We start from the raw sequence: 14745 nt of genomic DNA on the forward strand, positions 1-14745 counted from the left end.
GTTGAGAGGTATCAACTAGAAATATTTGGGCTCACCTCCACTCACATTGTTGGCCCTGGAACCAAACTCCTTAATAGGGGTTGGTCCCTCTCCTATTCAGGAATTGCACAGGGTGAGAAGCGCTGGGCAGGTGTGGGGATACTCACAAGCACCCAGCTGGCTGCCATGCAGTTGGAGTTTGACCCAGTGGGTGAGAGGGTCACCACAATGTAAAATAAAATTGCAGGGAGGAAAACTCTTGATTGTTGTGTGTGCTTAGGCACCAAACAACAGTTTGGAGTATTCAGCTTTCTTGGAGCAAGTGGGGTTCTGAAATCGACCCCATCTATAGACTCCATAGTGTTACTGAGAGACTTTAATGCTCATGTTGCTAATGACTGGGAAGCCTGGAGGGGGTGATCAGGAAGAACAGCTTGCCCAATCTAAACCCGAATGGTGAATTGTTATTGGACATCTGTGCTAGTCATATATTGTCCACAATGAACACCACGTTCGAACACAAGGACATTCAGAAGTGTCCTTGGTACCAGAGCTCCTTGGGTCAAAGATCAATGATCTCTGTTTGGAATGATTACAACTCCCACCTTCAGGAGAACTTTTCTCATGTGCTGGAGGAGGTAGAGGACAGGAAGTGCAAACAGACCCTGTTAAAACCTCTATTTTGGAAGCTGCCAGGCATACCTGTGGCCAAAAGCTTGTTGGTGCCTGTTATGGTGGCACCCCAAGAACCCCCTGGTGGACATCAGTGGTAAGGGAGGCCGTCAAGCTGAAGAAAGAGGCCTTTAGAGACTGGCTGGCCTGGAGGACTCTCAACTCAGCAGACAGGTACTGATGGCCAAAAAAGGCAGGTCCTCCGAGAGTATGGGGTGTGAGGGCCACTACTCTGTTAGACTCCACCAAGGTTGTGCCTTGTGTCCACTCCTGTACATGATATTCATGGACAGAGTGTCAAGTCATAGCTGAGGTCAGGAGAACATTATGTGTGGTGGCCGGAGGGTGGCACCTCTGCTTTCTGCAGATGATGTACTTTTGGCTCCATCACATGGACACTTCCAGTGCTCATTGGAGCGGCTTACAGGTGAGTGTACAGTGGTTGGTATGCAGATCAGCACCTCCAAGTCTGAGTCCATGGTTCTAGTCCAGAAAAAGACGGCATGCCTACTCCAGGTAAGGGGAATGGACCTGCTCGGGGTCTTGTTCGTGAGTGATGGGAAGAGGGATCGTGAGATCGGCTGCAGGCTGGGACAGGCGCTAGCAGGAATGTGGTTGCTGTACTGGATTGTAGTGGTGAAGAGAGAGCTGAGCCATAAGGCAAAGCTCTCTGTTTACTTGTCAGTCTACAGCCCAATCTTCATCTATGGTAATGAGCTTTGGATAATGACTGAAAGAATAAGATTGTAGATTCAAGTGATAGAAATGAGCTTTCTTTCCAGGGTGGCATCCTACATTATACTTTATAAGGTGAGGAGCTTTGTCACCTAGGAGGAGCTGAAAGTAGAGCCACTACTCCATATTGAGAAAAGTCAGTTGAGGTAATTTGGGCATCTGATTAGGATGCCCCCTGGCCACCTCCCGTTGGAGGTTTACCAGGCATGGCCTACTGAGACAAGACCCTGAGGTTTCTAGGGCCTGCTGAGGTTTCTAGGACCCGCTGGAGGGACTGTATCTCTAAGTTGGCCTGGGAACAGCTCAGGGTCCCTCAGAATGAGCTGGATGAAGTTGTGTGGGACAGGGTTGTCTGGGATTTTATGCTTCTCAGCGTTGTCTGGGATTCTATACTTTCTCTACTACTGGCTTATTATAAATAACGCAATAAAAGCAGCAATAAATGTATGTGTGTATGTAGAGTTCAGTGGAGTTTAATGAATGATATGTATGTGTGTGTGTGTTAACCAGAGTTCAACCAGTCAGAGTGATGGGAAGGGGCAGTGTGCGAAAGAATCATTTACAAGCCTGTTGGCCTATGGTTAGAAACTTTTTGTCAGTCTAGTTGTCCCGGACTTCACACTCCTGTAGCGTCTGCCTGATGGTAGAAGTGCGAAGAGTCTGTGTTGGGGATGTGTCCTGTTGAGTGCCCTCTTGATGACCCTGGTGTGGTAAATGTCTTGTAGTGAGGCAAGGCTGCTCCTGAAATGGATTGTGCAGTTTTGAACACATGCTGGAGAGCCTTCCTGTCTGGAGCAGCACAATTTCCATACCAGATGGCAATGGAGCTCGTATGGGCACTCTCAATCATACACGTGTAGAAGCTGCTGAGAATTTTGGCTGGCATAGCACATTTCCACATCCTTCTTAGAAAGTACAGTCTTGCTGGACGTTCTTGATGCTTTGATGTGTGTTGTGAGACCAGATGAGATCCTTACTGATGTGAACACCAAAGAATTTAAAGTTTTTCACCCCCTCACCACCTTTGTCTCACCTATGTATAATGATGTGTACAGCTCCTCCCTTCTCACTTAGAGAGTTTGTGTGGGATGACCGAGTTGAATGCTGTGCTGTAGTTAAAAGACAGCACTTTAACACAGGTGTCCTAGCTCTCCGGGTGTGTGGGGACTGTGTGAATTGCAGTGCTGACTGTGTCATTGGTGGACCGGTTCTGATCATTTGTAAATTGCAAGGTGTCTGGAATGGTCTCCTGGATGTAAGTCATGACTATTCTATCAGAACACTTCATCACAATTGGAGTGGGTGCATTAGGATGACCATTTAAGTCATTTAGACAGGTCACTGTGCTTTTCTTGGGGAGGGGCACAATGCTGGTGGACTTGAAGCAGGTGGCCACACAAGCTTGCATGGGAACAAATTGAATATGTCTGCAAACACTTCAGCCAGCTCTGATGAGCAAATCCTGAGCACACCCTCAGGAATGCTGTCTGGGGCATCTGTCTTCTGTGAGTCTGTCCTCCTCAGAGCCTAAAATGTAAACAGCCAGTATAAACATTGCACTCCCTCGGCAGATAAAAGGATCTGCACTTCACCATTAACAGTTCTATGTAAACTGAACAGTGTTTTTCGGAAGTCTGTATGTCTGAACACCACCTTTTGTTCACACAGATGCAGATGCAGACGTCTCTGTTATTTCATTTAATTAGTTCATTTCTGTTAGTTCATGGTGAACTTAACCAATATCTAGGAGTACTGTATCTTACTGTTGTATATGTGAACTGTACATTTAAGATAAAGACTACTGCTAAAATAAATAAGAAATAATGGTGTTGGGAGGATGACGCAAAGATGTCTGCCATGGTGGGTGCCACCTTGGAAAGTTTATTGCGACCCTTATCAACTAGCTAGTCCTGACATGTAAGGAGTAACCAAAACATCCTGATACAAAACAGCCTGTCTCTTTGCAAACATAAAAGAGAGTAGAAGACATTAATTTTGATTGATGAGTCACAAATATTACATGACATGCATCTGTCAAGATGATAAGAATGATATGGCTAGCTACTGTCAGCTACATGAGAATCACTCTTGCTGCAACCGTGGTTACTATGAATGGACTGAGGGAAACCAAACAAACTGAATCAATGACAGCCTCAGCCTCTGGACCCTTTGGTCAAATAATCAGTAATGTGATGTCCCAGCTGGCCACACATTCAGCACTGGAAGCCCTGTGCCAATCTGTGGCAGCAGGTACTGCCAATCTTCGGATCAAGACTATTACCGGTTTCCCTGTCTGTCTTCGGTAGTTACAAAACTCAGATCTGAGAAACTCAGGCCAGAAGCACTGCCCAAAATGCCTCCAGAACACCCTGGCAAAGGCTCTGTAATCAGATATCTTGCTAAGATCTAGCAATAGTAGGCAATCTAATGCATATCAGTCAAACAAAGCATCAGCTTCAGGGCTTTCTTTTTGTCAGACAAATCAAAGATTTGGCTACCAGTGCATGAAAAGCCTCCCAAACCACTTTACCAGGTTATTTTGGAGTCTTAACAGATGGTCATTACCATCTTTGTTTATATCTGCATCTAGATTTCCTACTGACATCATGGAAGCCAAGACTGATGCTCAAAATTTCCTTCATATATATATATATATATATATATATATATATATATATATATATATATATATATCCATCAAACAGAGGTTTTCTCCTTCTCCTCCTTCTCTTTTTCTCCTCCCCCCTCTCTGGCACTTTAACCAACAGATAAACCAGGAAGTGACTTGCACGTAGTTCAGAGAAAACGAAACTGATCTCAGAGTGCTTCTCTCTATCTCTCTCTCTCTCTCTCTCTCAGCGTAGACGGTCAGGAGAATGGCAGAGGCCAGTATTTCAGTAGATCAGGACCAGTTCAGCTGTCCAGTCTGTCTGGATCTGCTGAAGGATCCAGTGACCGTTCCCTGTGGACACAGTTTCTGCATGGTGTGCATTAATAGCTGCTGGGATCAGGAGGATCAGAGGGGGCTCTACAGCTGCCCCCAGTGCAGAGAGACCTTCACTCCGAGGCCTGTTCTACGCAGAAACTACTTTATCGCTGAAATGTCGGAGAAACTGAAGAAGACAGAAGTCCGAGCTGCTCCTCCTGCTGGATCTGGAGATGTGGAGTGTGATTTCTGCACTGGGAGGAAACGCAAAGCTGCAAAATCCTGTCTGACGTGTCTGGCCTCCTTTTGTGAAGATCACATTAAAAATCACAGTGAAATACCTGCTTTAAAAAAGCACAAGCTGGTCAAAGTGTCCACACGACTACAAGAGAAGATCTGCTCTCAACATGATGAAATGATGAAGATCTACTGTCGCACTGACCGAAGCTGCATCTGCTATTTGTGTACATTAGAGAAACACAAAGGCCACGATACAGTCTCAGCTGCAGCAGAAAGACCCCAGAAACAGGTGAGAACTACAGACCTTCTGGATCTAAATGAAGCTAAACTGCATCAGCTGAAGGATTTAAACTGTCTCAGTTCTTGAGTTTAATGGGGTTTGTGTGTAAAGAATGTGTGTAAAGTGTTGTGGATGAGGAAGTGTTGAATAAACTCTTTCTTCCTCAGCAATAGTAATAAAGTCAGAGCAGTCTGTGAATGTTTTACCAGCCAACACCATCTTCAGCCTTATAGTGCTCACATGATGGTGTGAAAGCTCTGTAAAACAACAGTGAACTTCACTACTGAATCACTCCACACTGACTCACCGACAGCATGTCTGCTCATGTTCTGGATTTCCATGAAACAATGTAAGGAGAAACTTTCTAAGCCAAATAGTTTTAAAATTATGTTCTGTGAACGTTTGCTCTATTACACTGTAAAAAATGATATCTTGGCAAATGAAATGATTTGAAATCTAGTGAATATATAAAATATTACTCATTCTCAAATCTGTTTTGTCTTGTAAAATTTTTCTATTTGATTAATAATTTTTATCAAGTGAAATTTTCACTAAACTGACAGATAATTTTGCTTGTTTCAATGCTTTAATAAATGTCTAGAAATAAATTAAATTTTCTATAATAATGTGGTAATGTTTCACGCTATTAAAAGAGACACAGCTTTCACAAAAGTTGTAGTACTTTATTAACCAATTGTTGTTGGCCACAGCCAAGCCATACATAACCTCATCTTTTTTCAAACAGTTGTTCTAGCCTCAGCTCATGTCTGATTTTCTCAGCTCTCAGCTCCTGACTGCTCTCAGTTCTTGCTGCTCTTACATACTCGCTGGACAACCTAGCCCCACCCCTCAGAATGATAGTCCTTAGCAGAATGACCCCATGAATAAACTTTTCAGAACCCATAACCTAAAATTAACATGTAAAGCACTTCTTAAACATACTACAATATTATAACAGTGAAGAAGAAGAATCAACTGAAGCCATGATTCTGATCAGAAAACAGCTTTTTAATGAACAACAGGCAGAAACAGGCACATACATAACTCTGAACCCACAGGGGAATGTGGGTGGGCGAAGATGCATGCCTGCCATATAGGTATGAGCAAAAACTCATGTACTCAGCTCTGACCTGTTTCTCCACTGGCTTAGGCTTGCAGCATTGCTTGGGGTGATGCCCCCTTTTCCTGCATCAGCAGTATACTAGTCACTGTGATGTGGCTCACTTGGGGCCACAGGGCACACCATCTCTGCCTTAAGCTCCTGATCCAAGAACAGCTTTTTAATAAACAACAAGCAGGAACAGGCACATAATGCTGAACCCACAGGGGGGTCACCACTAACCACACAGTTTACACTACTGGTGAACCCCACACACAGAAAATACCCACATCTCTGACACACAATAACACAAACAAGTCCTTATAGGTAAGACTGTTTACTCGATGGCCAACTTGGTGACACCCCAATAAGAGGGAGCTTTTCCCAGTTACTGCTTTTCCAGTAAGCCAGTTGGCTCTTTTTCTAAAATGGTGGGATGTAACCATAAACAGATGCCATGCTGAACATTACAAGCTTTCCCATTTTTTTTATTTACAAGAGAACTATATTCCTTCATAATGTCTCTGCAATTACCTGTTTTTAACAATTATACAAATATAGGAGATAATTCCCAATCATACAGTGTGTTTGTTGACAGAGGGAGCTGGAGGAGATGCAGAGAGAAGTCCAGCAGATGATCCAGGAGAAACAGAAGAAGCTGCAGGAGCTGGAACAGGCTGTGAACACTCTTAAGGTGAGGACTGAGCAGAGATTGGATATTTCAGAGCTCAGTCAGGTTCTCCTCCAGTCAGACAGTGAGGAGCTCAGTGTTGGACACTCTGGGATTAAATTCACACACTTTCTCCTCCCATTACACCAAATGGAGTCCAGCACACAAGACATGTTTGGTGGTTCTGAAGGTTCAGCACTGGAGCTACGAGGCTAATGTAGCTAACAAGCTGATACTGTATTCTACCAGTTAGCACGTAAAAGTGTGTTAGCATAGCTGAAAGCAGTAGCAGCCGTCCAGAAGTCTTACTTTCGTCTGTGTTTCTGTACCATTTTCATAGATAACAGTAAGTTATACCAGTCCATTTGCTATCTATCAAATATTCTCTGTTTTATGGTTGTTGCTGACTTAAAGTCAAACACATCCTCATTTTCTCAGCTGGTGGAGATTTTTCTTGTGGAAAAACTCCTCTTTCTTCTCCAGCTCTCCTAAAGGCAGTTTTAATCCATGAGCATCATGGCTTGAATGGCAAACCAGAGAGCATTTGTCAGTCCACGTTTCTGTGTTTTATCACTGTGAATAACAAGCAAATATCTGTGTTGACTATTAGATCAGTATAAACATGCCACTCATAATTGATCACATACAATTTCTGTAGACAATATCTGAGTTTAGTTATTACTCTTTGAACTGGGGAACACAAGCTAAGTTTTATAAACTTACCATAGCTGTTCACTACATTTAAACACTCCCCAGACAACATGTGGATGTGGGCCATCTCTGAAAAAGTCATGGCACTGCCGGCCCATGTTCGCCACTAAACTGCGAACTAGAATATTAAACTGCAAACTACAGGTGAACCAAAAGTGGGCAACATGTCTCAGAACAGATCTGTGTCACTCCTAGCAAAGATTACCCATGCTAACATGAGCTACATAACAATCATTTATGTTTTCAACAGTGATTAACAGGATTATGGCAGAGTATAGTTTAGATTTACATCTTGACCATATATATAACCTAAAACATTTTAGCCTTTGTAACATTTTGTTTGTTATTTCAACAAAGTAGAATGTTGGGTTAAAATGCTAATTTTAGTTAGTCCAACACAGTCTGCCTCAGTACTAGGAACACTATTACATATTCTAGTTTGCAGTTTAATTCATACTTAGTTTAAAATGATTTGTGGCTGCTTAAAATTTGGTGTTGTTTGAACATCAACTAGTAAGTTAATAGAACAACAAGTCTAATAGTCTGATGTTCAATGAACTTAAACTTTTCTGCCAGGCACGTTACATATTTTAAATTAAACAAATCTTTTTCATTGTGTAGGAAACATTGTGGACGTGTAAACTTTCAAACAGAAATACTTGAGTAGTCCAATGGGCTAGGAATTTACCCCATCCTCGGGAGATCATGAGCTCAAATCCCATGAACACTACAGCCATCTTCAGCTGGTAGTCCAAGAATGTAAAGCATATCCTCTCCCTGAGCTTCATGGTCTGGTTTTTGCACTAGAGGTTTTGAGTGGTGGGACAGTTCTGGCAGTGGTGTTTTACAGGTGGCTGAGATGTGGCCCTCTAATGGCAGTAAACAGGCTGGGTTCTGGCAACCACATCTGGCCCACTCCTGTGCCATCACTCCATGTGGTATGTGGGCAGCACTTAAATCCTCCATCCAGGTTTGGGCCATAGTAAATGTGCTATCTGGGTTACGTTTTTAAAAAACAGCATTATTTCCATCAGTATATCCCTAGATTTATAACAGAAGATATCATGGAAAAGTACCATTGGTGCTAAATGAAGAGAAGATCTGCAAGTCTGAATCTCAACTGCACAGAATTTGCAGTTTTTGCTGGTTTACCTTTGAAAGCAGATACTTTCAAATGTTTACTCCAGTACTGTTTAATTGAGGGTCTTTTTACTCACAGAAAATACAGGATAAAATACAGAATAAAATAAAATATATATCCATTTTTATTCAAGCTTTACTCATGAGTATTTTTACACCACTTCTTACCTACCTTAGCTTCTTAGCTCCAGTGTTAAACTGTGAAAACAAACTTCAAACACTAAACATGTTATAATTGATGGAGTACATTTATTATAAGGGTTAAAGTGTGTAATTGACATGTTTTAATGAAGTATTCATTTAATTTAAGCTCTATATGTGCTCTAACAGCGCTGTGCTCAGACAGCAGTGGAGGACACTGAGAGGATCTGTACTGAACTGATCTGCTCCATTGAGAAAAAGCGCTCTGAGCTAACAGAGCTGATCAGAGCTCAGGAGGAGGCTGAACTGAGTGCAGCTGAAGAACTCCTGGAGAAACTGGAGCAGGAGATCGCTGATCTAAAGAGGAGAAACACTGAGCTGGAGCAGCTTTCACTCACAGAGGATCACATCCATTTCCTCCAGGTAACAATCACTGATCTACAGAGGAACCTGTTCATCATCAACTTCATCAAACTCCTCTCAGCTAAAGTTCATAAAGACAGTAATAAACAGAGCTCTGTCTGATCACTCGCTCATCTTTAGTCTGATTTGGTCTGAGCTGCTTCATTCCTCTTTTTCTCCATTCTGTTTTTCTCTGTGTAGAGTTTCCAGTCTCTGAGCATCTCTTCTGGATCTGAGGACTCCTCCAGCATCTCTGTCCATCAGCATCTCTCATTTGATGGAGTGAGGAGCGCTCTCTCTGATCTGAAGGAGAGACTAGAGGAGTTCTGCAGAGAGGAGTTCAGTAAAATCCCTCTACAAGGTAAGAGGAGCTTCCTGCTGGCTGTCTTGTTTAGCTCAATGCTGAAGATGATCCACTAAGTAAATAATACCAATTCAGTGTGGCCCTGTGGGGGTCCTGACTGCTGATGAACCACCGATGCAAAGAAATAGATGGACTATAGTTTGTAAGCGTAGAACTAAAAAGTCCATCTGTAAATAATAAGTCAGGAGTTTTCAGTCTGATCCATAAAGGGCCAGAACGGCTGTAGGTATAATACGGAATGCATGACTGATAGGGAGGGACAATTTAGCAGTTTATTTACAATGGCTAAGAAAATACAATACAGCAAACTGAAACACAGGAACAAGCCAACAAGACACAACAAAGAGCAGAAAAACAAAAAAAACTATCAACCACAAACCTGGAAGTAAACAAAGGAAGAGTAAGAAAACAAGCACGAAAGCTAAAAATAAAATGACAGCATAAATTCAAACAACAAAGGCAAAGGCTAACAAGGAGCAATTACATAGACTGGAGAAATAATGTGGAAAGGTGGAGCGAGAGTACATGGATAGGTGTAATGCTGCAGAAGGTAATGGTGAGGGGTGTGTCTATATATATCTGTGGTAATGAGCAGGGAAATGAGATCCAGGTGTTAGTACATCGGGCAAGGTGGAGCGCTGGGTGCGCACTCCTGAGATAATGTGTGAGATGGGAGCTGTCCGGCAAAACCACTCTTCTGCTGCAGGTAATCCTCGCAAGCTGGGGTCCAGGGAAAGGGGTGAGTCCTGAAGAAAAATGCACCAGGGAGTTCTGGACATATTCAGCCCAGGGGAGGAACCTACATCAATCCCCCCTGACAGTCTGCACATGACTGCACAGATACCGCCCAAGTTGCTGGTTCAGTCTCTCCACCTGGCCATTAGCTTTGGGATGATGTCCTGAGGTAACGACATCCCCAATCTCTCCACGAATGCCTCCCATATCTGGAAAGTAAACTGAGGACCCTAGTTAGAGACACTGTACTCTGGTAGAATGTGGCAGTGGAAGACTTGCTGGAATAGAGCCTCAGCTGTCGGTTGAGCCATAGGGAGTGCTGGGACAGGGATCATTCTTTTAAAGAACTGATCCACCACCACTAGTATGGTTGTATTAACTTTAGATTCTAAAAAGGTCTGTGACAAGGTCCACCAAGAGGTGTGTCCAGGGTTGGTGTGGTACAGGAAGAGGTTGAAGCTTCCTTGCTGGTATTGGTCTGGGGACCTTGAATCAGGCACAAACTGAACATGATGTACTAAGTTTCTGAACATCAGCATAAAGATTAGACCACCAATACAATCAGTGAGGAGCTGAGCTGTCATAGTTATACCTGCAAGGCCATTAGCAATTGACATGTGAACCCATGTTACAAGCTTACAACTTCTGAAATGTACAGCTTGTCACTGGGTCCGGGGGTCAGCTACCGCCGCAGTGGCGATCTCTTGGTCAATTTTCCAGAGAACTAGAGAGACCAAACTGGGGGGGTCAATGATGGGTTGGTTCTTGTTAGTAACAGAGCCTGAGTGATGGATTCTGGCGAGTGTATCTGCTGTACCATTCTTGGATTCAGGTCTGTAAAGACCTAATGAAAAAGAGAATTCACCTGGCTTGGCAAGGAGATGGGCATTGGACCCTCCTGATGTATTCCAGGTTGCGGTGCTCTGTGGAATGGATGAAAGGCCCATTCCAACAAATGACACCACTCCTCAAGAGCCAGTTTTATGGACAGGAGTTCTTGATTCCCCGTGTCATAATTCCTCTCCGCTGGAGAGAGCTTCTTGGAATAGAATACAATGAGTAACAAATTACTCATTTTAGGGAGGAACTCCCTAACACAATGACAACATGGCTCCCACTCCAATCTCTGATGCATCCATCTCAACAATGAAGGGTAACAATGAGTCCAGTTGGTGAAGGATAGGTGCTGTGGTGAACTTGTTTTTTAGAGAGGTGACTGGCTTGTCTGTAGCAGGTGACCAGAAGAGTCAGCATACTCCCTGAAGAGTACCCAGTGACTGTGCTTAAGTTCCAGATAAAATGTTGGTAGTGAAACCCAAGAACCTCTGAAAATCCTTAACCGACTGGGGACAAGGCCAATCCTGCTTGAACTGCACCTTCTACTGAAATTACATATCCTAGAAAGAAGACAGAGGATTGGTGGAACTCTCACTTCTCTTTAACAAGCTTTAACACACAGGCTGTGTTCTAGTAATCTTGCCAAAACTCACATAACTGAACTCACATGACTTATGTGCTCATCCAGGCTTCAAGAATACACCAGGATGTCATCTATTTACACTATCATATACCTGTAGAGCATGTCATGGAGCATCTCATTGACTACAGACTGGAACACAGCTGATGTGTTGGCCAAAACATATAGCATGACCCAGTACTCTCACTGGCCACTGGTTGTAGAGAAGGCTCTCTTCCACTCCTCCCCTTCTTGAATACGTACAAGGTTGTAAGCGATCTTCAGGTCTAGCTGAGTAAACAGGCATGTTCCATGCAATTGCTCCACTGTGGCTGGCACCCAGGGAGTAGTGAAACTTTTTTGTGACTCGATTAAGTCCATAGATGTCTTTACATGGTCTCAACTCTCTGTCCTTCTTGGCAACAAAAAAGAATCTAGCACAGGCATGAGACATGGATGGCTTGATGACCCCTGCCAAACAGTGAACTGGATGAATACTCACTCATCTTTGATGGACAAAAGGGTAGACGTGCAAGGGAGTGGCCCTTGACAACAGGTCAATGGCACAGTTTCATGGTCAGCAATGGTCAGAAGGCACATGGATAGGTGCAATGCTGCACAAGGGACTGAGTGAGGCATGAGTCTATATATATCTGGGGTGATGAGCAGGAAAATGAGATCCTGGTGTTAATACTCAGGAGAAGCAGAGCGTTAGGTTTGAATTGCTGATGGAGTGCTTAAGGCTGTGCGGAGAGCTTAGCCGGCTGGCCTGTTAGGACACATTACAGTAGATCTTCATTCCAATCGAGCAGGAGCTCACATGATCCACTCTTAGAAGACTGATCAGAAGCTCAGCTCCTGCTGGACTGCAAAGAAAACCTGCAGCCCTTTGTGGATCATACTGGACACTCCTGCAGTAAAATGTACAAAGAGTGTAGATAGCAGGTAGGTGGACCTAATAAAATGATTGTAAAAGTTTGTTTTTAAATATATTATGTATATTACTTATGGTCTAGTGTCATTCTCTTCTATTCCATCCTATTTTGTTTCATTGATTTGATCCTACATATCCTTGTGTCTCCACAATGGCAGCAGTTCTTTCATCACTCCCAGAACCAAAGAGCAGAGAAGATTTTCTACAGTGTAAGTGTGAGCCTTTAGGCAGCTTCTGAAGTACTCATGTAAAGATGTTTAAAGCTGGAAACAAACACAACAAATAAAATGTTTTTTCTTAAAATAAGTAGATTCCAACAAAATGCTTATTGTCTTTATTTTAATTTTATTTAGATTTCTGTCAGCTGACTCTGGATCCTAACACAACACATCACCACCTCATTCTGTCTGATGAGAACAGAGCTGTGAAGAGGAGTGATGAAGACCAGCATTACTCTGCCCATCCAGAGAGATTTGACTGCAGGTCTCAGGTGTTGAGTGTGGAAAGTCTGAGTGGACGCTGTTACTGGGAGGTTGAGTGGAGTGGAGAGGTGGAGATTTCGGTGTCATATAAAGAGATAAGCAGGAAAATAATGGGTAATGAGTGGTGGTTTGGACGTAACAATCATTCCTGGAGTCTTTGGTGTTCTTCCTCTCTTACTTTCTGGCACAGGTACATTTGGACTGAGCTCCCAGCACCTCCGTCTTTCAGAATAGGAGTTTATGTGGATCACAGTGCAGGAACTCTGTCCTTCTACAGCGTCTCTGACACAATGACCCTCCTACATACAGTCCACTATACATTCACTCGGCCTCTCTACGCTGGATTCTGGGTTGGTGATGGATCAACTCTGAGATTGTGTGATAAACAGTGATGATGGTGATAATGGCTGATGGTTTGTGAGGCCTGTTTGACTAAGTGTCTGCTCTTATTATCCTTTTTTCCTCACCTAATTATATTTGATCAATCTATCAATAGTAATTAACCTCTCATAATCTCAGTAAAATAGTAATTAACGTCTTCCACTACATTATAAATCTGATCTTTACCTGGTTTAAACAGACCTTCAGGAGCATTATTCAGTAATGACATGAACAACAGTGTAAAAGAGTTCTGCTTCATCTGATCATTTAACGGTTAATGAGTGTGTGTGTGTGATTTACTGGAGATCTGAACTGTAGCTGAAGGCTCATACATCATTCAAAAACTTGCTTATAGAATCTACAACAGGGGATAATACAGCTAAAGCTAAGATAATGATATGCTAAAATGAATAGCTAAAATAAAAAACAACTCATACATCTTTCATAGACATGCTTATAGAATCTACAGCAGGAGATAATATATCTAAAGCTAATGCTAATTTCACCTTTCGGAAGTACAATAAAACTAAAGCTAATTTTACCTTTTGACATTATGAAACAGTTAAATCTAATGCTAATGTTACCTTCTGTCAATATGACACAACTAAATTTAATGCTAATTTTATTTTCTGTCAATATGACACAACTAAATTTAATGCTAATTTTATTTTCTGTCAATATGACACAGCTAAATCTAATGCTAATTTTACCTTCTGTCAATATGACACAACTAAATTTAATGCTAATTTTATTTTCTGTCAATATGACACAGCTAAATCTAATGCTAATTTTACCTTCTGACTGTATAATGCAGTTAAACTAACACTAATTTTATTTTCTTACAGTATAACAGCTAAAGATAATGCTAGTTTCACCTTGTGACAATATGATGTTGTGGTGGCTGCCACTTGCTCCAGTTTGCAGAGGGGGCCCTAAAGGTGTGGAATGTAGGAACAGTGCCGCGCACCCTGTTCCTTTCCATGTAAAGAACGTTAAATGGTATTTGTTGTTGTTAATATTTCTTTCTGGGTTGGAGTTTGTGTTCCCTTCTGTTTTCTCTGACATTTATGTGCCTTTGCTACTTGTGTTAATAAAGAGCACTTCTCAAAGCAGAAATCATGGCCTCTCCTTTGTCTCCTTCTTGGCCATGATGCTACAGTACAATTAAGCTAATCCTAATTCCACCTTCTGACAATATAATACAGCTAATGCTAAGGTTGATTTAATCTTCTAAAAGTATATCTGTGGATATAATGCCGTTCGGTCAGAAACACATTTTTTCATTTGCAGTAGTTAGATTTGGTGGTATGACTCTGATCTAAGATGACCCTGCCCTTCCATACGCATGCACAGAAAGACTAAGGCAGAGACAGCAGCAGAAAGAACCGCCAGCAGGAG

The 14745-nt window shown here is 42.4% G+C and overlaps 1 protein-coding gene across 5 annotated transcripts in view; it reads left to right on the forward strand.

Moving 5' to 3' along the window:
- Positions 1 to 4170: 4170 nt before the first annotated feature.
- Positions 4171 to 14745, forward strand: part of LOC118800569 (E3 ubiquitin/ISG15 ligase TRIM25-like) — a 54341-nt gene continuing 43766 nt past the window's right edge. The window contains exons 1-6 of one of the 5 annotated variants that reach the window (XM_036560834.1): positions 4171 to 4841; positions 6530 to 6625; positions 8783 to 9016; positions 9197 to 9356; positions 12643 to 12693; positions 12838 to 14461. In XM_036560834.1, coding sequence (XP_036416727.1) covers positions 4263 to 4841; positions 6530 to 6625; positions 8783 to 9016; positions 9197 to 9356; positions 12643 to 12693; positions 12838 to 13358 — 1641 coding nt within the window. In that variant the 5' untranslated portion in view covers positions 4171 to 4262 and the 3' untranslated portion in view covers positions 13359 to 14461. Of the gene's footprint in view, positions 4842 to 6529; positions 6626 to 8782; positions 9017 to 9196; positions 9715 to 12642; positions 12694 to 12837; positions 14463 to 14745 lie in introns of those variants that run through there. The other 4 variants (XM_036560835.1, XM_036560839.1, XM_036560836.1 and 1 more) reach the window with 4 other exon arrangements.

The sequence above is a fragment of the Colossoma macropomum genome, unplaced genomic scaffold (genome assembly GCF_904425465.1).
Source record: "Colossoma macropomum unplaced genomic scaffold, Colossoma_macropomum, whole genome shotgun sequence".
In the NCBI taxonomy this organism is placed as follows: Eukaryota; Metazoa; Chordata; class Actinopteri; order Characiformes; family Serrasalmidae; genus Colossoma; species Colossoma macropomum.